This window comes from Tupaia chinensis, unplaced genomic scaffold (assembly GCF_000334495.1).
Source record: "Tupaia chinensis unplaced genomic scaffold, TupChi_1.0 Scaffold000207_1, whole genome shotgun sequence".
NCBI classification, from domain to species: domain Eukaryota; kingdom Metazoa; phylum Chordata; class Mammalia; order Scandentia; family Tupaiidae; genus Tupaia; species Tupaia belangeri.
This window is the reverse complement of record NW_006159682.1, coordinates 639478-662924: the sequence shown is the minus strand read 5'-3', so window position 1 is coordinate 662924 and position 23447 is coordinate 639478. Positions and strand designations below refer to the sequence as shown.

The 23447-nt window shown below is 41.4% G+C and overlaps 1 protein-coding gene across 1 annotated transcript in view; it reads left to right on the top strand.

Moving 5' to 3' along the window:
* LOC102479681 (oxysterol-binding protein-related protein 9) overlaps positions 1–23447 on the top strand; it is an 85546-nt gene that overhangs the window by 45323 nt on the left and 16776 nt on the right. The window contains exon 3 of the mRNA XM_014587359.2: positions 281–359. Coding sequence (XP_014442845.1) covers positions 281–359 — 79 coding nt within the window. The remainder of the gene's footprint in view (positions 1–280; positions 360–23447) is intronic.

Genomic DNA, 23447 nt, shown 5'->3' with positions numbered 1-23447 from the left:
GGCTCCTATACAGATTCTACACTTAGCTTCTCCGTTTGTCCTCTCCCCCTCCTACCACTTCCCTGCCCCTTGTGCAGGGCATAGAAAGTATGCATACAGAGTACTACCGTGTCCTTTAGTTCTTTCTCCTTAAGCAAAAGCGGAGTCTCAGATTCCTTTTTGTGTGAGTCTAGCCTGCCTCCAGTGTCGTCGGTGCATTGAGTATTCCAGGGCTGTAGCAGTAGTGAATATTGCTGATGTCATTGTTTGCCTTATTGGGATTTTGCTCTTTGTTTCACAGGGAGCTGTGATTGGTATAGACGATGAGGACGACAGCACCTTCACAATAACTGTTGATCAGAAAACCTTCCATTTCCAGGGTGAGCTGAAAGAAGAGATTCTTTCTCTTCATAGTCCCAACTGCTTCTTTCCTTCTCTCTTGGGTTGTTTGCTGGATGACTTAAATGCTTTTGCAACTGATCCTGCATGAACGAGTGCACAGGAACATTCTGGATGAAGTGGTACTGCAGGTTAGGCAGGGATTTATATCTGCAGTGGATACAGATCTATTTGAAACGACTGTGGATCTGGCTGCAATTGGAGATTAAAAATTTAAAGGATAAAAATCAGTGAAGGGAGAGAGTAATGGGCTGCTGCTGCTGCTGGCTTGTGTTTACAGAAGGTTGCTGATCTTCTTTATCGAGGAGTATGGTTCTGCTTCTGCATGAAGAGTCTAAAGACTGATTGCGAAGGTTGCAGTGTTTGTCTGTGTAAAACTCGACATGTAAATTGAAGCTAGCAGCAACCTTTGCTTAAAGGTTTTGCTCTGCTTCACGCACTACAAGTTTGCACTCATTTCATCTGCATTTCTGTGTCTTGTCTGCCAGCCGTCATTTCTCTGCTATTATCCTTTTTATAGTTAATAACACCAATGCCATCTGCCTCTGCTATGTTTCGGCCTTGCATGCTATGGTTCACCGGTAGAAAGGGTAAGGTATTGTATGATCATTCTCATTCCATCTTGCTTTGAAAACTCTAAACCATGCCAATAAAAGTCATTTTAATGATCCTGTCCTAATGTACCTCTTGTCTGTTAGGAGTGTCTGTTAATTTTGGTAGTATTGCTTTTATTATTTTGCTTTTGCAGATAACCTTTATTTTATGTTTAAAGCAGTTTACAACTTAGCAATCAGGCGATTTGGAGATGTTAGCACTTTTTTTGAACTACAAGTAACAATTCACTGTTACAGATGCTAGGTATAGCAAGATAAATATTCAATGAATTAGAGCTTAAAAATGTCTTGGTTGCGAGGTCTAATGGTGATTAGACTATGTTATATGAGGTGTTCAGGCAGCTATTGTCCTTCTATGCTAGGATAGTATATTGCAGTTATTTTTTTCATTGTCTTTAAGTGAAGGATGCAGCTTTATATATAATAAAGAAGAAGTAGTACAGCTGATAGTGTATCTGTAATACTTTCTCCTGCTTATTCTTAAAATATTTACTGAGTTTGGTAATATTATTTATTCAGAGCTCCTTCAAGAATAATACCGTCCTGAAATTTTCCACTATACTTGCCTTCATAAAACATTTTAAATTCTGTTATGAAAGCCCGGTCTTTATTTTTAATTGAAATATGTAATGATGCTTATAAACCAAAGCAGATAATTCTCACACGCTAGAACTGTTGACTTGCATGAAGTTGAATACTCTAGTGCATTTCAAGTAAGAGCTGCCTGGTGCAGGTAAAGGCTGCAGTACGGAGCTCCCTCCTCCCCAGTTACTAAGGAGACATCTCCTTTGGTTCGGAAGGCGTCTTGTTTGCTTGTTTCAAGGAGAAGAGACTCTGCTCTCTAGAGCAAAGTCACCTCTACTCCCTGATTTACTTTTAAATTATTTATGTTAAACTGATCTCCCCTTTAACAGTCTTATATTTATGTGACTTGCTTATAAAACAAGAGTTCCTCTAATGAAGCCTTTAAATGATGAGGATAAATGAGTTATATGCATTTTACAATGAATTATTAGTTCTGAATCTGTCAGATTGATTAGTTATTTTTTACTGTAGTAGTTATGGGCATCTTGGCCAACATGAAGTCTAGCTTTTTGCAAAGAGATTGATAAGACTCTTATTTTTGATAATAATGAGAATTATAGTTCCTTGGTAAGAGAATATCAGCAAATTGGATAAAAAGTTGTCAGTGTTTATTAATTTTGGCTGATACATATTAACATATACTTAAATGTGCTAAAGTTTTTATTTAATATGCCAGAATTTTTTAAAGCAAATGAACTATCAATAGATGCATCTGTAAGACAAATTCTACTGTTAGCTGTTAAAAGGAAAGCTAGTTTATTCAGATAGATTTATTTATTCAACATCTATTTTAGACATTATTCTGGGGATACAAAACAGATAAAACTCCTTGCCCTTTTAGGTCATCCAGTGGAGGAGAAAGCTAGGAAATATAAGTAAGACAGTGATGAGACCTGGAGAGAAAAAAATAAAGCAGGAAAGGAGAAAAAGGAGAAAATGAAATGGAAGTGACATTTTGTGTGTGTGTTGGGGTTGGGTGAGTCTATCTCAGATGAGGTCAGGGGAAGACACTGAGATGGTGAAAGATCTGAAGAAAGTGAGGGAGCAAGCTACATGGGTCTTCTAAGGAAGGAGGCAGATGCACCGTTCCAGGCAGAGGGTCTGCTAGGTGCAAGAGTGCCTGCCCCATTTGAAGAATGGCAAGGAAGCCAGCTGTGGCTGTCGGAGTACAGAGAGAGCCATGGCGGAGAGCAGTGGGAGCTGAGTCTGAGCAGTAGCAGGGAGCCCAATCACGGTAGGCCCATATGAAGGCATTGAATTTTACTGAGATGAGAGGCCATAGAGGGTTTCAAGTAGAGGAGTGATACAATGTGGCTTATGTCTGATTAGGATCTCTATGTTGGAAATATAATGTGAGGCGGCAAGGACAGAAGCAGGGAAACTTATTCAGGAGGTAAACTAGAAGAGAGTTACTGGTGGCTCCCCTGTGGTCGCAGTACGGGGAGGGAGGTACTGTGGTGAGACTGGTCAAACTGTGCATGTTTAATCAACTTCACTGAGGCATAATTAACATAAAATCAGTGTATGTGTTATACAATTCAGTGAATTCTAACAAGCTTATTTGCTCATAACTACCACCACAATCAAGAGTAAGACATTCCTGTCCCTCCAAAAGAGTTCTCAGTTAAGTCCCACCTCTCAGTTAGTCCCACCTCTATCCCTGGCCCCAGACAGCCACTGATCTGCTTTTTGTCACTAAAGATTAGATTGGAGAGTTTTACTTCCATGGGATCAGGCAGTACTAGTCTCTTTTATTTGGCTTCATTTTCATTCAGTAAGAATGTTTGGTTTTGTTTAGGTTTTGGCCATAGGGCATATGTGCTTGCCAAAGACAGAAGGAAAATGAGAAATCAGCCCCCCGGGAGGATGGCCACACCACAATCCTTTCTCCATTCTCCTCTGGGGATTTTGGGCACACATGCACACCCACCCTGCATGATTTTGAAGCCTATATGTCTGGTACTGGAACTACAGTCGTCATGTGGGAACCTAGTGCTTTAACCCCCACACCACTGGCTGGCTCCACAGCACAATGTTTTAAAAACTCATTTTTATGTTGCTAAGTAATATTCTATTGTAAGATATTGTGTTTATTTTGAAGGTTGAGCTATAGCAAGTGACAGAAAGATAAGTCTAGATTGTCATTGAGATTTTGGCTTGAGTAACAAGAATGGAATAACCATAAACTTAGGTGGAAGATTGCAGGAAATAGTTTTGTGGGAGTGAGGCCAAGAAAATGCAGGCATCTGAATCTTAGCTTTGGACATGCTTATTAAATAAGTTTTAGATAGGACCATACACAGCTGATGTTTTAAAGGCAGAACTAGACTTTTTTTTTTGGTAGAGTTTTATTTTTATTTATATATATTTTTTTGCCTTAGGGCACGTGCACTTGCTGGAGAGAGACAGAGACAGTGAGAGGGAAAATGAGAAATCACCCCTTTGGGAGATGGCCACACCACAATTCCTTCTCCTCTGTTCTCATCCAGTGTGAGTTTCAAGCCCATGGGTCCAGGACTGGAACTGCAATTGGCCATGCGGTAGTCCAGCAGTGCAATGCTATGCCACTGATAGCCCCAGAAATAGAATTTTAATGTAACAAACTGCTGTGTTCTAGAGCCATTCTCTTTTACCTGTTGTAAAAGTTATTGATTTGTCACCTAGTTTATTATTAACTTTTATCATTTTATCAGAAAAGTAGTTAATGTAAAATGTAAGGAATGTTTAATTACAATGCAGTTTGAGCTGGCAGGTGGCATGGTGGTTAAGGCACTAGATTCCCACATCAGTGACCATGGTTTGAATCCTGGATTTGGTGGCTTGCTTTCTCACTTTCTCTCTCTGGTCAAATAAAAATAATAAATTAATTAAATAATAACTTTTAAAAATTATAATGCAGTTTAAAACAGTGAAAAATGTAGAGATGTTAATGTTCAATATGTTCCATTACTTAGTAGACATAGCGGCAGTAGTGGTGGTGATGACAATTGCTACCACTAAATATCTGTTATGAACCAGGTGCTGTTTGACAGGCACTACTGTGCACTGCTTACACAATTCCTAAATTCTACACCCTTCTGAAGTTGTTTTAGGGTTAGAGAACTGAGTTTCATAGAATCTAAGTGGTAGAGGCTAGGATTAATACCCAGGTTGGTCTAGATCGGTAGTTCTCTCTTTCTCTCTCTCATTTTTTTTTTTTTTTTTGGCTATAGAGTGTGCACGCTTGCCAGAAAGACAGAGACAGAGAGACAGAAAGTGAGAAATCACCTCCCGGGGGGATGGGTACGTGCCAATCCCTTCTCCATTCTCCTCTTGGGATCTGGGCATGCATGAACACGTACCCAGTGTGAGTTTAAGCCACTGAGTCCGGGACTTTTTTATTTCTCCTTTTTTTCTTTTTGGGGCAGGGAGGTTTTTGCTATAGGGCGTGTCGCTCGCCAGAAAGACGGAGAGAGACAGAGAGACAGAAAGTGAGAAATCACCTCCCGGGGGGATGGGTACGTGCCAATCCCTTCTCCATTCTCCTCTTGGGATCTGGGCATGCATGAACACGTACCCAGTGTGAGTTTAAGCCACTGGGTCCAGGACTTGAACCAGAGTTGACTACATGGGAGTCCAGCCACAGCATTACACTAACTGCTGGTCCTCTGAGTCTGGGACTTGAACTGTGGTCGACTACATGAGGGTCCAGCGACATAGCCATTACGCCTACTGCTGGTCCCCAGTAGTTCTTTTTTTTTTTTTTTTTTGAGAGGTTTTTGCCTTAGGATGCATATCCTCACTAGAGATAGAGAGACCTCCCCTAAGTCAGAGACAGTGAGGAGGAATGGCCACGCCACAGTCCCTTCTCCTCCGTGCTCCCAGAATCTTGGGCATGCACGTACACATGCCCAGCATGAGTTTGAGGCCACTGTGTCTGGGACACAAACCTTGGTTGGCCCTGTGGGAATTCAGTGATGTAACTGCTATGCTATCTGTTGTCCCCTAGGTCGGTAGTTCTTGAGGTGTGGTCCCAGACTGGGGTGACATCATCACCAGGGAACTTGTTAGAAATGCCAGTGCTCCACTACCCACCTCACCCTACTTGCCAAATAAAAAAACAAGGAAATGGGCACTCTCTATTGATTTTGATGCATTCAAAAGTGTAGCACAAAGTTTGGATCTAGTGGTTTCATTTGTTATTCTACTTTACTGTCATAATAACTCAATAGTATAATCCCCAGTTTATAGATAAGTGAGATACAGAGGGTCAAGTGAACTGACCTTGATTTTAGATTGGTGCTTACTATGTTCTAACCTATATATTGGGTTGTCAGAAAAGTCATGATGCATTTTTGCATAGAAAAACAGAAAAATATGTCATGACTTTTCTGATGACCCAATAGAAGGGATGTGTTGCTTTAAGGAGACCTGATGTGTGGCAATTCTGAATTTTAAAAAGATGAGTATTAAGGATATGTATGCATTGGGACCAGCAGATGGTGTAGTGGTTACGTAGCTGGACTCCCATGTAGTCAACCATGGTTCAAGCCCCGGACCTAGCTGCCTAAAACTCACGCCAGGTGCATTTACATGCATGCCCAAAATCCGAGGAGAATGGAGGAGAAGGGATTACAGCATGGCCATTCTCCCTCGGGGGTGATTTCTCACTTTCTGTCTCTCTGTCGCATGCACACGCCCTATAGGAAAAGTCTCTCTCTAAAAAAGAAAAAAAAAGGATTTATATGTGATAACATTTCATAAAATATCCTTCACTTTTAAGGGACAGTGGACAATGAGGATTTTTGTTTGTTTGTTTGCTATAGGGTGCTTGTGCTCACCAGAGGCAGAGAGAGAATGAGAAAATGAGAAGTTAGCAGGTATGACCGTGCCACAGTCCTTTTCTGTTCTTCTCTTGGGATTTTGGGCACTCATGCACTTGTGCCCAGCATGTTTTTTAAGCCAGCAAATCTGGGACTCGAAGCAAACAGTTGGCCATGTGTAGGATCCAGCCACCTTAACCACCATACCATCAGCTGGCCCCAGTGAGGGCATTTTTAAAGCAGTGTTTTCTTCAAAATAATTTTTTTTGAGAGATTTTTGCTATAGGGCATGCGTGCTTGCTGGAGAGAAAGAGACACAGAAAATGAAAAATCACCCCTTGGGGGTAGGATGGCCATGTCACAATCCCTTCTCCTCCATTCTCCTCTTGGGATCTTGGGCATGCACGCACACGCACCCAGTGTGAGTTTAAGCCACTGGGTCCAGGACTTGAACTGTGCTCAACTATGTGGGAGTGCAGTGATGTAACCATTATGCCATCTGCTGGTCCCCCAAATAATTTCAAGTATATAATTTTTTTACAAATTTATTTGGGCATACTTTTAGAGCAGTACCAAGTGCCTAAGACAGAATAAAATGTTTTTGAGCATTAAAAAATATGTTTAAATTAGAAGTACTTTTCAAGAAGTGAAGAAGTCTTAGTGGAAGCTCTCTGTAGTTAGTCTGATCACTGACCTTTTCAATGCAGTCCATTAGAGCTTGCTCATTTATTAAAATGCAGAATTGCTACAAATAGCCCAGCGGTTGATGTTATGATGAAGGAAAGGGTTTAATTCAGAAAAGTTGTATTGATCAAGTATATTAGGGCAACATGGTCCTTATTACATTAACATCATTTAACACAGCATGGCCCATCTAGGTCATTAATCATTTAGAAGAATGGAAGTAATTCATTAGATAAAGCCATGATTGCAGGCTTAACTGTCTTCTGCTTTCAAAACAATCATTACAGCATTATCTTTAATAAACAGATGCCATTATCTTCCATTGACTATTGACTTTTTAAAAAATTACCCTTTGCAGTTTTATATTTTTATGTGATAATCCTTCCCCAGAACAAACAAAACAGAACATTATTTACAGCCTTCAAGTAAGGGCAGTAAATCTGTTATAGCTAATTCTCTAATTAGATATTATGATTTTTTAAAAGAATTATTTATTTCACTTTGTTTGTTTGTTATTATTCTCAATTTGGTGAGAGAGAGAGAGAGAGAGAGAGAAAGCAAACCACCAGATTTGGGACTTGAACCATGGTCAGCCATGTGGGAGTCCAGCGCCTTAACCACCATGCCACATGCTGACTTCTAGATATTACAATTTTAGTAAATGTTAAGAGGTGGAATGCGACTGAATTCACATGTGGGGAGTTTGTTTTATTATTGTAGGAGCATTATATCTCACTGGTGTACCTTTTTTCTTAACTTGCTGTTTAAGATCCTCTCTGAATATTGAAATTGTAATCTCCCTAAATTTAACTAATTGTGGACTGTTTGGCCTAGTAGGTAGGTAGGATTAAAAAGGATAGGTTTTTTATTTTTATTAATTTACATTTTATCACACCATGTGTTTTCCCTGGTGGCCTGAAAAACATGCCAAGTACCTGTGCACACATGCTTCATATCCTGTCAGGATGAAGAGATGGAGAAGGGATTGCAGCGTTACCATGCCCCATTTTTTTTTTATAAGAGTAACTCTTTTTTTAAAAGATTTATTAAGTTTATTTATTTATTCATTTTTAATTTGACCAGAAGAGAGACACAGAGAGAGGGAGAGAAAGTGAAAGCAAGCTACCAGGTCCAGGACTTGAACCGTGGTTGGCCATGTGGGAGTGTCCAGCACCTTAGCCAACATGCCACCTACTGTTCCCCACCATGCCCCATTTTTGAGGGGGTGCTTTCTGTCTCTACCTATCTCTCTCCCTCTATCTTATTTATTTATTTATTTTTTTTTGAGAGGTTTTCACCATAGGGCGCGTGCGCTCGCCAGACAGAGAGAGACAGAGAGACAGAAAGCGAGAAATCACCCCCCAGGGGGGATGGTCACGCCGCAATCCCTTCTCCTCCATTCTCCTCTCGGGATCTTGGGCACGCACGCACACACGCCCGGCCTGAGTTGTAATCTATCGGGTCCAGGACGCGAACCGCGGTCGACTACATGGGAATCCAGCAACATAGCCATTACGCTAACTGCTGGTTCCCTCTCTGTCTCTCTTGGTGAGTGCATGTATTTTCTTTCCCAGGTGGGCGTCAAACTTGTGATTTTCTTGTCTTAGCTTGCCGAGTAGCTGGGATTTCCATGTGTGCTCTGCTATGCCTGTCTTCCCCGAATGCTATTTGTACTTCCTTCTGTATTGTCACACTGCTCATCAGAACCTGGTATTATAAAGAGTGGTTATGAGTACTGTTCTTTAAAGGGAGATGATAATACTGCAATAACTCAATCAATGCCTGGTAGTTTTGGCATTATGTGATGGCAAAAAATTGCCCATTTGTTGTCTATATAGGAAAATTAAAAATTTTTTTTCTGAATGTCTGTACAAAAAAGTATAGGTTTTATGAAAGCCGAGTGCTTACTGCTTAGTAAGATGTAATCTCTTCCTCAAGAAACTTTAGGGGCATTAAACTATTGGGTCAGGACCAGCAGATGGTAAAATGATTATGTCACTGGACTCCCATAAGGCCAACCACAGTTTGGCAACTTGAAACACACCAGGCACATGTGCATGAGTGCCCAAAATTGCAAGAGGAAAACATAGAAGGGATTGTGATGTAGTTATCCCCCTGGAGAGTGATTTCTCTCTCTATCTTTCTCTCTCTCTCTCTATCTCTCTGGAGAGTGCCTATGCTCTACAGCAAAACCGAAAGGAAACAAAACAAAACATGCAGTTGCTCTGGTTGAAGTCAGAGTGTTGAGGGCTCAGCCCCAGGCACTAGAAGAGACCAGTAGTCATTGTAATTCATTCTTTTCATCCATTCATTTATTTTGATTAAGTCAACAAATACTTGAGGGCTTATTATATATCAGCACTAGGTTAGTTTCTGATGATGCTTTCATTAATGTACTCCCCATATGTAAATTGGTCTAGCATCTACATTCAAATTGTGTTTCATCAATGCATTTTCTTAGTACAAGGTGTATGTTTTCTTATCCAAAGTGCTTGGCACCAGTAATGTTTCAGATTTCATATTTTTAAGGAATTTGAAATATTTGCATATATATGATGAGATATCTTGAGATGATACCCAAGTCTAAACATGAAATTTATTTATGTTGTATACTTACATTATACATATACCCTGAAGGTAATTTTATACGATATTTTTGTATTGTGACATTTTTGCTGCAAACCATCACATGAGGTAAGATGTAGAATTTTCAACTTGTAACATCATGGTGCTACTCAAAAAGTTTTGGATTTTGGAGCATTTCAGATTTCATATTGTCTGATTGTCTTTCCAACCTGTATTAAATTTGGAGGATCCTAAAACAACTTGGCTAATATTCTAGAAAAAAGAAATCAAATTAAAATATATTATAAGAAGGCTCTGTCTTCACTAGATTGCTGGCTTTAATGAGGACATCTGCTTCTGGTGACTGCCTAGTAGGAGGAATCAGGGAACTATATAAAAGAGGATCAGCCCCATGGCCCAGTGGTTAAGGACCTGGATCCCACACAGCAGACCCCATAGTAAGTCTTGGTCTGGTGGCTCAATAAAATACACTGGGTACATGTGCGTGTGTGCTCAAAATTCCAACAGGAAAGAGAAATGAAGGAAAAGAGATTGTGGTGTGACCATGCCCCAGTAGGATATGCTTTCTCCCTCTCTCTTTTTCTCTCTCTCTCTGGTGAATGTACTTGCCCCTAGCAATTGAAAAAAGAGAGAGAGAGACAGGAGAACGAGTGAGTGAGAAATGAGCTGAGCACTTGTATATTTTATTGATTTAAATCAAGTGAGAATAGCTGTCAATGAGATTTTATTTTTTTCCTAGAGGAGGGTGATTGAAATATTTTTCTGGAAAAGGTGATTATAATATATTCCAGAAGTGAGCCTCTGGTGAATAAAAGAAGGAATTGGAGTGGAGAGGAAATAGACTCTTATTTAAGATGCACTGGTTGTGCTAGGCTCTCATTGGTCACCTTGTATATGCTTTGGGGTAGGTATTTTAATTCCCATGTTAAAGATAAGGAAATTGAAGCTATGGGAGTTTTTGTGTGTGTGTGTGTGTTTTTTTTTTTGTTGTTGTTGTTGTTGTTGTTTGTTTGTTTGAGAGAGATTTTTGCTATAGGGCATGTATGCTGGCTGGAGAGACAGAGAGAGACAGAATGAGAGAAATTACTTCCTGGGAGAATGGCCACACTGTAGTCCCTTCTTCTCCATTCTCTTCTTGGGATTTTGGGCATGCATGCACATGTGCCTGGTGTGGTTTCAATACCGGGTCTTAGACTCAAACTGATTGGCCACATGGGAGTCCAGTATTCTAACCACAATGCCACCTGCTGTCTCTAGCATACAAGGGTTTTTAATTCCAGGCCACATATATAGGAAGTGCCAGAACTTGAATTTAAACCCCACTCTGTTTTCACTGCATGGTGCTTCTTGTTCGTGTCTCTTGTCCCTTATTACCCTTGGCCATGCTGACTTCTCTTTTACCATGCCTTGGCTTCTTCGCAGCTCTAGGTTCACTGATGGTAGTATTTGTATTTTCTTGCAGTCAGGTGGTTTTGGTTGTCAGAATTTCCCCAGTGTTCAGTGTATGTTCAAGTTGATGCTTGTTACTGGGCAGGGGCCCAGCTGAGGCAAGGGAAACTGGGACATGGGTCAAATGAGATGGGATTGAGTCATGGCATGAGGCATGAGATGAGCAGTCTGTTATCAAGTGTGTGGGAAACTGGGAAGCCAAGCCAGAGAAATAGCCAGGAATTTCCCTCTGTGGATTTCAAGGGCAAGGATTCAGACATTGACCTGCACCCTATTTAATTTTATTTTGTTCTGCCCTCTGAGAGAATATTCCCAGGTTGCTAAGGGAAACAAGCACTCCTTTTCATACTTATTCCTCCTTTGCAGAGGACATCTTGCCTTCTTAAGAAGTCTAAACATAGAGCATGAAGTCACCAGCATTGGTTCAAGCATAATGATTTCGGATAAGTTACTGTAAATATATACCCTAATTTTTTTTTTTTTTTTGAGAGGTTTTGCTATAGGGCTCTTGCTCTTGCCAGAAAGACGAAGAGAGACAGAGAGACAGAAAACAAGAAATCACCCCCCCGGGGGGATCATCACACAATCCCTTCTCCTCCATTCTCGTCTCGGGATCTTGGGCACGCACGCACACACACACGCCCAGCATGAGTTTAAGCCACTGGGTCTGGGACTCGAACCGCGGTCGACTACATGGGAGTCCAGCAACATAGCCATTATGCCAACTGCTGGTCCTGACCCTACATTTTTTTTAATAAAAAATTTTATTGGAAGCGCTCAGAATGTCAACAAAACAGCTGCAACTTTTTTTTCTTTGCAATTACAGAGTGATATTCAGTTAACAGAACAATTATTATTTCTTATAAGCTGCATCAGAGACAACTGAAGATGAAAAATCTACCATCCCCATATATAACTAATTTGTGCCGTACACTAACAAGAACCTGCTTTAAATTTCTGTGCCAGTTTATTTATTTATTTGGAGAGGTTTTTGCTATAGAGCGCGTGCGCTTGCAAGACAGACAGAGACAGAAAGACAGAAAGCGAGAAATCACCCCCCAGGGGGGATGGCCACGCCGCAATTCCTTCTCCTATTCTCCCCTTGGGATCTTGGGCATGCACGCACAGGCGCCTGGCGTGAGTTTAAGCCACCGGGTCCGGGACTCAAACCACGGTCGACTACATGGGAGTCCAGCGACATAGCCATTATGCTAACTGCTGGTCTCTGTGCCAGTTTACAACCCCCATATTGTACCAGGTAAGGTTAGTGCTATTGAAAATACCACCAGGACAGGGCTATCTAAAGACATGTTCGGTAGTGTGTTAACTATACAAAAAAAGACACTGTACAGTTTAAAAACACACCTTACACAGCCTTACATTTCAGTTTTTTTCTTTAAAAGGAGTGAGTTTTGTACAGGTGTGTTAAATGATTCATAGACAAGGGGAAAACAAACTGCGCTCGAACCAACTTATTTCTCCTCCTCCTCTTCCTCGTCTTCCTCGTCTTCCTCCTTCTTTTTCTTGCTCTTTTCAGCCTTGACAACTCCCTTTTTTTGCTGCATCAGGCTTTCCCTTAGCTTGGTACGCAGCAATATCCTTTTTGTATTTTTCCTTCACTTCCCAGCCTTCTTTGCATAAGGCTGTTTATCATCTGCAGCAGTGATAATTTCATTTATTTCTTCTCAAATCTTTATTATTTCTTTTCACTTGGCACTTTTTATACACCCTAAATTGTAATAAGGATTGAATAGATGACATTTTACTATATCTAGATTGTGTTTACAAAGCAGGGTTAAACCTTGTGAAATGTACTGGGTTTTATGTATGAGTTTATACTGTAGACTTAGTCTGGGAGTATGTGCTTTTTAAAGAATTATTTATTTAATTTTATTTATTTATTATTATTATTATTATTATTATTATTTTAATTTGATACAGGGCATGTGTGCTTACCAGAAAGAGAAAAAGAGGGAGAAAATGTAAAAGCAAGCCCCAGGTCCAGGGACTTAAACTGTGGTTGGTTATGTGGGAAGCCAGTGCCTTAACCACCACGTTACCTGCCGGCATCAGTATATGCTTTTTGAAGGTAAATATATTATCAGCTTGCTGCTAAATTTAGAGGACAGAAGTAGCTTGTGCTTGCTCTCTGTCCTGAGCAGAATTCCTTGGTGAACTATGAGGACAGAATAGAGCCTTCAGAAATGTTATTTACTAGGAATATTGTAAGATGATAATGTGGAAATGCCTTTACTCTACTTGACACCCCAAAGAAGTATTTGCATTTTTGTTTTGTTTTGTTTTTAAGTCTAAGCGGCTTCCCCTACTTTCAGTGTGTATGGAATAACATCTATTTTGAGGAAACTCTTGAAGCACTTTATTTACAGTAACACAAATCAATCACAATTTTTTGTTGATACAGTTCTGTTACTTTGCTAGGCAACATCTGTTTGGCTTTTTTTTGCCTTAGAAACAAGCCAAAGAATTAAGTAGTGAATTCTGTTTTTCTTTTTTTTAAAGAATTATTTTATTGAATTTTATTTATTTATTTCAATTTGACCAGAGAGGGACAAAGTGAGAGAGAGAGAGAGAGAAAGTGAGAAGGCAAGCCACCGGGTTCAAGATTTGAAGCATATGGGAATCCAGCACCCTCGACCACCATGCCACTTGCCAGCCTCATGTGAATTCTCCTTTCTTGTAGGTACATTTTTTTTTCCCTTGCTTATTTTCCTTCCTAAATTTTTTCTTTTCTTGCTAGAGGGTACATGCATTTGCCAGAGAGAGATTGAAAGACAAGGGGAGGGGCCAGCAGGTGGTTTGAAGTTTAGGGTGGCTGGATCCCACATGGTAAACTACAAGTTGAAGTCCCAGACTGGCAGCTTGTGTGTGCATGTCTGCCCAAGATCTCAAGCGGAGAATGGAGGAGAAGGGATTCTACATGGCCATCCCCCTAGGGAGTGATTTCTCACTTTTCCTCTCTCTCTCTGTTGGACACATGTATTGTATAGCAAACAAACAGACAGAAAATAGAAAGAAAGGGAGAGGAGAAACCACCACCTACCTACCCCCTAAGTCCCCTCTCCCCCCATAGGGAACGGTCACACTGCATTCCCTTTTCCTATTTTTCTCCCTCCCTTTGAAATCTTGGGCACCTATGCACACATGCTCAGTTTGCTTCCTAAGCTGACACGTTTAGGACTTGAGCCATGGGTTAACCATGTGGGATCCAACTGTCTCAGTCTCCAAGCCAAATTTCAGGTTTACCAAATTTCAGAACTTACTGAGTCCAAGACTCTTCAAAGTCCAAATAAAATTTTTAACCGCCTATCACCTCCCAAACAGTTTTTCCTATGTTATAGAATAGCACTTTCATTTACCTAATTAACCAAATTTGAAGTCTCCTCTTCCTAACATCTACATTTCCTATATTCCCTCTGTAGCTTATGTGTCCCAGCCTGCAGGACAGTCGAACAGTTACCTGAGGGAGGGAGTGAGAGAAGGGACAGACACACAGAGTGGAGACAAGATGTAGTATTGATCAAGTCTCGTTTATTGAGGAAGAATGGCGAGCTTATATACAGGCTGGTGGGCATTGATTGGTTGCCTGAAATGCAAATGAGGTATCACAGATGGACCAATTATTGGTGCCCCAGAAATTGCCCTAAATGCAAATGAGGGATTCTGGCTCAACCAATTGGCGAGTGTCCGACATGGTGACCAATCAGCATGAGGATTCAGAGGGAATCAGGAGTCTGATATGGATTTCCGGGGATGGTTAGAATCGTCACTGTTATTGTTTGCTCAATGGGGAAGTGAAACCCAAAGGTTTCTTAAGATGGCAGATAGCTCTTAAGATGGCTCCCGTTTGTTCACATAATGCAGCGTCCTCCACACTTGTGAGTCACCATGACCATTGGATTTTGTCTTTCCTTTTCCCCCTAAGTCAGTGATATTATTGCATAGGTCTTTATTCGCTCTTACTGTCACACTCTGTGTAGCATTTTAAACTTCCTCTGTCTCCTTTTCTGTTGTCTGTGTGCCAAAGCACCTTCCTTACTAATCTCTGAGTGAATTCTCTAGAACTATCCTATCACTAACATTTTCCTTAATTCCTCATTTTATTTTTTTGCTATAGGGCACATGCACTTGCCAGACAGAGAGAGACAGAGAGATAGAAAGCGAGAAATCACCCCCCAGGGGGGAATGCCATGCCACAATCCCTTCTCCTCCATTCTCCTCTCGGGATCTTGGGCACGCATGCACACGCGCCAGGCGTGAGTTTAAGCCACCGGGTCCGGGACTCGAACCACAGTCGACTACATTACACTAACTGCTGGTCCCTTAACTCCTCATTCTTAAAGATTGAAAATATATCCTGATTTCTCTAAAGTTCAACATTAAGGAATAATGATCCTCTAAAATTAGGCCTTCACTAAAATCTGGAGTTAAAGTAGCTAGGAAACATCTTCTGTAGGAATTAAAATTATTAGAAGATTGTCGTCCCCATGTTGTAACATTGTACTGTTTGTCCCATCTCTCACTCGCGTGTCCCGACCCCCAGGACAGTCGAACAGGTTTCCTGAGAGAAGCAGTGAGAGACAGGATGAGCAGCGCAGGGATGGTGCAGTGTTACAACACGGAGACAACACAGTGTTACAACTCTTCAGGGTCTTCCATTTATTGTGGGCCAGGGATCGTAGTTATATACATGTTGGTGGGCGGTGATTGGTTGTTAAAAGGTGGTTTATGATTGGTTGCTTTTGTGGACCAATCATGAGGTACTGGATATGCAAATCTGAGGGATTCTAGTGGCCAATCAGAGTATGGTTTTGATATTATTTTAATTTGATACAGGGCATGTGTGCTTACCAGAAAGAGAAAAAGAGGGAGAAAATGTAAAAGCAAGCCCCAGGTCCAGGGACTTAAACTGTGGTTGGTTATGTGGGAAGCCAGTGCCTTAACCACCACGTTACCTGCCGGCATCAGTATATGCTTTTTGAAGGTAAATATATTATCAGCTTGCTGCTAAATTTAGAGGACAGAAGTAGCTTGTGCTTGCTCTCTGTCCTGAGCAGAATTCCTTGGTGAACTATGAGGACAGAATAGAGCCTTCAGAAATGTTATTTACTAGGAATATTGTAAGATGATAATGTGGAAATGCCTTTACTCTACTTGACACCCCAAAGAAGTATTTGCATTTTTGTTTTGTTTTGTTTTTAAGTCTAAGCGGCTTCCCCTACTTTCAGTGTGTATGGAATAACATCTATTTTGAGGAAACTCTTGAAGCACTTTATTTACAGTAACACAAATCAATCACAATTTTTTGTTGATACAGTTCTGTTACTTTGCTAGGCAACATCTGTTTGGCTTTTTTTTGCCTTAGAAACAAGCCAAAGAATTAAGTAGTGAATTCTGTTTTTCTTTTTTTTAAAGAATTATTTTATTGAATTTTATTTATTTATTTCAATTTGACCAGAGAGGGACAAAGTGAGAGAGAGAGAGAGAGAAAGTGAGAAGGCAAGCCACCGGGTTCAAGATTTGAAGCATATGGGAATCCAGCACCCTCGACCACCATGCCACTTGCCAGCCTCATGTGAATTCTCCTTTCTTGTAGGTACATTTTTTTTTCCCTTGCTTATTTTCCTTCCTAAATTTTTTCTTTTCTTGCTAGAGGGTACATGCATTTGCCAGAGAGAGATTGAAAGACAAGGGGAGGGGCCAGCAGGTGGTTTGAAGTTTAGGGTGGCTGGATCCCACATGGTAAACTACAAGTTGAAGTCCCAGACTGGCAGCTTGTGTGTGCATGTCTGCCCAAGATCTCAAGCGGAGAATGGAGGAGAAGGGATTCTACATGGCCATCCCCCTAGGGAGTGATTTCTCACTTTTCCTCTCTCTCTCTGTTGGACACATGTATTGTATAGCAAACAAACAGACAGAAAATAGAAAGAAAGGGAGAGGAGAAACCACCACCTACCTACCCCCTAAGTCCCCTCTCCCCCCATAGGGAACGGTCACACTGCATTCCCTTTTCCTATTTTTCTCCCTCCCTTTGAAATCTTGGGCACCTATGCACACATGCTCAGTTTGCTTCCTAAGCTGACACGTTTAGGACTTGAGCCATGGGTTAACCATGTGGGATCCAACTGTCTCAGTCTCCAAGCCAAATTTCAGGTTTACCAAATTTCAGAACTTACTGAGTCCAAGACTCTTCAAAGTCCAAATAAAATTTTTAACCGCCTATCACCTCCCAAACAGTTTTTCCTATGTTATAGAATAGCACTTTCATTTACCTAATTAACCAAATTTGAAGTCTCCTCTTCCTAACATCTACATTTCCTATATTCCCTCTGTAGCTTATGTGTCCCAGCCTGCAGGACAGTCGAACAGTTACCTGAGGGAGGGAGTGAGAGAAGGGACAGACACACAGAGTGGAGACAAGATGTAGTATTGATCAAGTCTCGTTTATTGAGGAAGAATGGCGAGCTTATATACAGGCTGGTGGGCATTGATTGGTTGCCTGAAATGCAAATGAGGTATCACAGATGGACCAATTATTGGTGCCCCAGAAATTGCCCTAAATGCAAATGAGGGATTCTGGCTCAACCAATTGGCGAGTGTCCGACATGGTGACCAATCAGCATGAGGATTCAGAGGGAATCAGGAGTCTGATATGGATTTCCGGGGATGGTTAGAATCGTCACTGTTATTGTTTGCTCAATGGGGAAGTGAAACCCAAAGGTTTCTTAAGATGGCAGATAGCTCTTAAGATGGCTCCCGTTTGTTCACATAATGCAGCGTCCTCCACACTTGTGAGTCACCATGACCATTGGATTTTGTCTTTCCTTTTCCCCCTAAGTCAGTGATATTATTGCATAGGTCTTTATTCGCTCTTACTGTCACACTCTGTGTAGCATTTTAAACTTCCTCTGTCTCCTTTTCTGTTGTCTGTGTGCCAAAGCACCTTCCTTACTAATCTCTGAGTGAATTCTCTAGAACTATCCTATCACTAACATTTTCCTTAATTCCTCATTTTATTTTTTTGCTATAGGGCACATGCACTTGCCAGACAGAGAGAGACAGAGAGATAGAAAGCGAGAAATCACCCCCCAGGGGGGAATGCCATGCCACAATCCCTTCTCCTCCATTCTCCTCTCGGGATCTTGGGCACGCATGCACACGCGCCAGGCGTGAGTTTAAGCCACCGGGTCCGGGACTCGAACCACAGTCGACTACATTACACTAACTGCTGGTCCCTTAACTCCTCATTCTTAAAGATTGAAAATATATCCTGATTTCTCTAAAGTTCAACATTAAGGAATAATGATCCTCTAAAATTAGGCCTTCACTAAAATCTGGAGTTAAAGTAGCTAGGAAACATCTTCTGTAGGAATTAAAATTATTAGAAGATTGTCGTCCCCATGTTGTAACATTGTACTGTTTGTCCCATCTCTCACTCGCGTGTCCCGACCCCCAGGACAGTCGAACAGGTTTCCTGAGAGAAGCAGTGAGAGACAGGATGAGCAGCGCAGGGATGGTGCAGTGTTACAACACGGAGACAACACAGTGTTACAACTCTTCAGGGTCTTCCATTTATTGTGGGCCAGGGATCGTAGTTATATACATGTTGGTGGGCGGTGATTGGTTGTTAAAAGGTGGTTTATGATTGGTTGCTTTTGTGGACCAATCATGAGGTACTGGATATGCAAATCTGAGGGATTCTAGTGGCCAATCAGAGTATGGTTTTGAAGGTGAGGTTTTGAAGGGGAGCCAATCATGACCTTTGTCATTGTGTAATTGTTTGCTTTCTGAGCCTAAGATGGCAATAGTAAGAGACTCATGAAAATGGCCTCGGAAGACTTGCTGGTGCACAGCCTCCCACAGAAGATGTGTGTGTTGTGTGTGTGTGTGTGTGTGTGTGTGTGTGTGTGTGTGTATGTGTGTGTGTGTGTGTGTATGTGTGTGTATTTTTAAAGTTTATTTATCCCACTAAATAAAGATAGCATTCCCAACAGGATCTTGATGATGCAATTCATCCCCGTCCTTCAGCCAGCCCCAGATTATGGGTAGTTCTGTGCCTAGTATTCCCAGGGTGATCTCTGACTCTAAAATGAAAACTTCCCCATGTGGGTAAGCCTTGCAGATGGTTGATTTTGATTGGCAAGTCACTATCTGGCCCCTATTAGGATGTATTTATATATAAATTCAGTAAAGATTTTCATTGAGTAGGAATAATTTGACTTAGAAGTGTGTAACCAGTGGTTTGGTGGTTGAGGTGGCTGGATCCCACATTGCAGACCATGGATTTAAGTCCCAGACCTAATGGCTTGAAAAACACACCAGGCAGGCCTGTACATGCATGTGTATGTTTGTGCCCAAAATTCTGAGAGGAGAATGGAGAAAGGGATTGAGGCATGGCCATCCCCTCTAGGAGACGCTTTTTCACTTTTTCTCTCTCCTCTCTCCTTTTCTCTGGTGTTTATACATGCCCTGCAGGAAATTTTAAAAATAGTAAGTGTGTGATTGTAGAGTGAATTGCGAAGAAGCCCTTAATCTACATTGTCTGCTTTGACTGAATCAACAATATCCAGTTGCTCAATAGATGCTGATTTTGTCCTAGGGATTCACACTATTGCCTCAGATAGTCAAAGCAGAAGTTGTGGGGGAGAAACACTTTTGTAAATATTTGCTTGCATTTTTATTCAGTAATTTTAGAGACTTCAGCCAGAAGTACTCATACATCTTTGAAGGTGCCAATTATGGCATTTAATAAAATATAATAAAAAATAATGACTTCTTAGGTAGGTAGGAAATACAATCTATTTTTAGACTCCAAATATGAAAATAAAATCCTACACTGAGTAACAAAATCAATAGACCGTCATTCCTCTTTCAACAAATATTTGTTAAGTACCTATTCACCTGGCATGATTCTCGGGGTTTGGGCTACATCAATAAATAAGACAAATAAAGATCTCTGGCTGGGGCCAGATGGTGGTAGCAGTAAGGCAGATCTGCAATGCTTAACCCACATGGGAAGGTCCAGGTTTGCATCCCAAGATCTCCCTTTGCGTGCCAGACATGCATGTGTTTCCATGATCTAGGCTTACAGAAGCTAGGGGTGGATTGCTTTGTGAAGACTCTGTTGAAAGTGTCTTTCTGTCTGTCTCCATCTCTAATGGAAGAAAGAAAGAAAGAAGCTGAAAAAAAGGAAAGAGAAATACCTCTGCCCCTGTAGAACTTGTATTCAAGTGTCAGGAGATGGACAGACAGTGTGTAATAAACACGAATAAGTATTATATTAGAGAAGTATAAATACAATTTTAAAAAAGTTGGGACTAGCAGGTGGTATGATGGTTAAGGTACTGAACATTCCCACATAGCTGACCAAGGTTCAGGTCCTGGACCTGGTGACATTCTCTCTCTCTCTCTCTCTCTGGTCAAATTAAAAATAAATGAATGAATAAATTAAATTACCTAATTCTTTTTAAAAAAGAAAAGAAAAAGTTGAACCATGGACTGACTCTGTGGCCTGGTAGTTAAGGCAGGCAGATCTCCCATGGCCGACAGAACCGTTCAACTCTCAGCCCAGTGGCTTAAAAAACACGCCAGATGTGGAACCAGCAGTTAGCGTAATGGCTATGTCGCTGGACTCCCATGTAGTCGACCGCGGTTCGAGTCCTGGACCCGGTGGCTTAAACTCACACCGGGCACGTGTGTGTGTGTGCCCAAGATCCCAAGAGGAGAGTGGAGGAGAAGGGATTGCGGTGTGGCCATCCCCCCGGGGGGTGATTTCTCGGTTTCTGTCTCTCTGTTTCTCTCTGTATTTCTAGCAAGTGCACGTGCCCTATAGCAAAAGAAAAAGAAGAAAAAGAAAAACAAAACCTCTCGGGACCAGCAGTTAGTGTAATGGCTATGTCGCTGGACTCCCATGTAGTCGACCGCGGTTCGAGTCCTGGACCCGGTGGCTTAAACTCACACCGGGCACGTGTGTGTGTGTGCCCAAGATCCCAAGAGGAGAGTGGAGGAGAAGGGATTGCGGTGTGGCCATCCCCCCTGGGGGTGGTTTCTCGCTTTCTGTCTCTCAGTCTGTCTCTGTCTGGTGAACACACGCGCCCTATAGCAAAAACCTCTCCTAAAAAAGAAAAAAACAAAACCTCTCAATAAAAAAAAAAAGAAGTTAAAAAAAAAGAGAGAAAGAAGAAAAAAATATGCCAGATGTATGTGCACGCATGCCTGCATGCCTGTGTTCTTAAATCCCTCCAGCGTGGAGAAATGAAGGGGAAAGAATTATGGTGTGACTATGCCCTGTTGAGAGATGAATTTTCTCTCTCCTTCTCTCTCTGTGTCTCTGGCAAGCACATGATTCCTTTTGCAAATTAAAAAATAGGTAAGTCTATAAAATATATCATAGAGGAGTTAAATTTTTAAAAAAAGGAAGGAGAGGAAAAAGCAGAGCTAGTTAATGGGAACGAGGAATGATGAATGAGGGAGTCAAAAATATGCTGATCAGGGGACCAGCAGTTAGCATAATGGCTATGTCGCTGGACTCCCATGTAGTCGACTGCGGTTCGAGTCCCAGACCCAGTGGCTTAAACTCACGTTGGGTGTGTGTGCATGTGTGCCCAAGATCCCGAGAGGAGAATGGAGGAGAAGGAATTACGGCGTGGCCATCCCCCCTGGAGGGTGATTTCTCACTTTCTATCTCTCTGTCTCTCTCTGTCTTTCTGGCAAGCACACACGCCCAATAAGAAAAACCTCTCCAAAAAAAAAAAAAATGTTGATCAGAAGCAAATTATGATTTGTCTTGTAATTATGAGTATCAGTTAATTGCTAAGATATGTCAGGCTACAATAGTTAGGAAATGGTGGATCAGATTTCACATCACTCAGGGAGTACCCTGAACAAGGGGATAGAAGAAATATAAAGCAAAGCAGAGCATTGTCACAGACGCTTTGATAGACGTGTATGCAAGCGTAGGAAGGCACTCAGATCTTTCTTACCTGATCTCACCTGTTCTTATTATGACAAACTGTTTACTTAAACCAAGACTCTTAAACCTTCTGGGTTTCGAAACATTGGCTTAGATTGAATTGGTCACTCTCTCTTCATATCACCTTATTATCTTTTTAAAAAAATACCATCCAACTACTCAACATGTCCAAACTTGTTCCAAATTGCAGTCAATTGCACTTTGAGCCACCTAATTATCTTAAGTGGAATGTTTTCATTCAGCTTCAGTGCAGCTTCCCTTCATTTTCCTACTCCCAAATGCATAATGGCTAAGGTACTATGAAATACGCAAGGCACTGCGCTAAGTGCTGGAGATGAGCAGTAAGTAAGACCAACACACTTTTGCTCTCTAGGTGCTTACATTCTAGTGAGAATTCATTTTTGTTGTTGTTGTTTTCTACCAAAGGGTGTGTGCATTTGCTAGATACAGAGAAGAGAGAGTAAGAAGAAAGCAAGAAAGCACTCCTCATGGGGTCATGGGAGTGCCACAATCTCTTCTCCATTTCTCCCTCCTCTCAGGATTTTGGGCATGCATACAGACACATTCTGCATGTTTTTCAAGCTGCTGAGTCCAGGACTTATGTACCATCAGCCATGTAGGATCCAGCTGCCTTAACCACATGCCACTAGCTGACACAGCTGTCGATATCAATTATGTTTTTATTTCTCTTTTGCCATAGGGTGCATGGACTTGCCAGAGAGACAGAGACAGAGGAGGGAAAATGAGAAATCACCACCCCAGGGGGATGGCCATGTTGCAATCCCATCTCGTTACATGTGCCTGGTGTGTTTTAAGCTGTTAGGTCTGGGACTCGAACCCTGGTTGGCCATGTGGAATTTCAGTTCTTTGATCACTGTGCCACCAACAATCAATCTTTAAAAATTATTTATTTAATTTTATTTATTCATCCATTTATTTTAATTTGACCAGAGAGAGGCAGAGAGAGAGAGTGAGGGGAAAGTGAGAAAGCAAACTGCCAGGTCCAGGACTTGAACTGTGGTCAGCCATGTGGGAGTGTCTAGCGCCTTAACCACCATGCTACCTGCTCATCCCCGTCCCCATCAGCAGTTAATTTTTAAGTAGTTAAGTAAGATGTCAAATGTAGTGGTTCTCAAAATTTTTGGTCTGAGGATCCTTGTACACTTTTAAAAATTATTTCAAGACCCCAAAGATGTTTTCTTAATAGGTTATATTTATTAATATGTATCAGTTTAGAAATTAAAACAGGGATTTGGGGCTAGAAGGTGGTGTAGTGGTTACAGCACTGGACTCCCACTTGACTGGCAAGAGTTCAAATCCCAAACCTGGCAGCTTGAAAATCACACTGGGTACATGTGC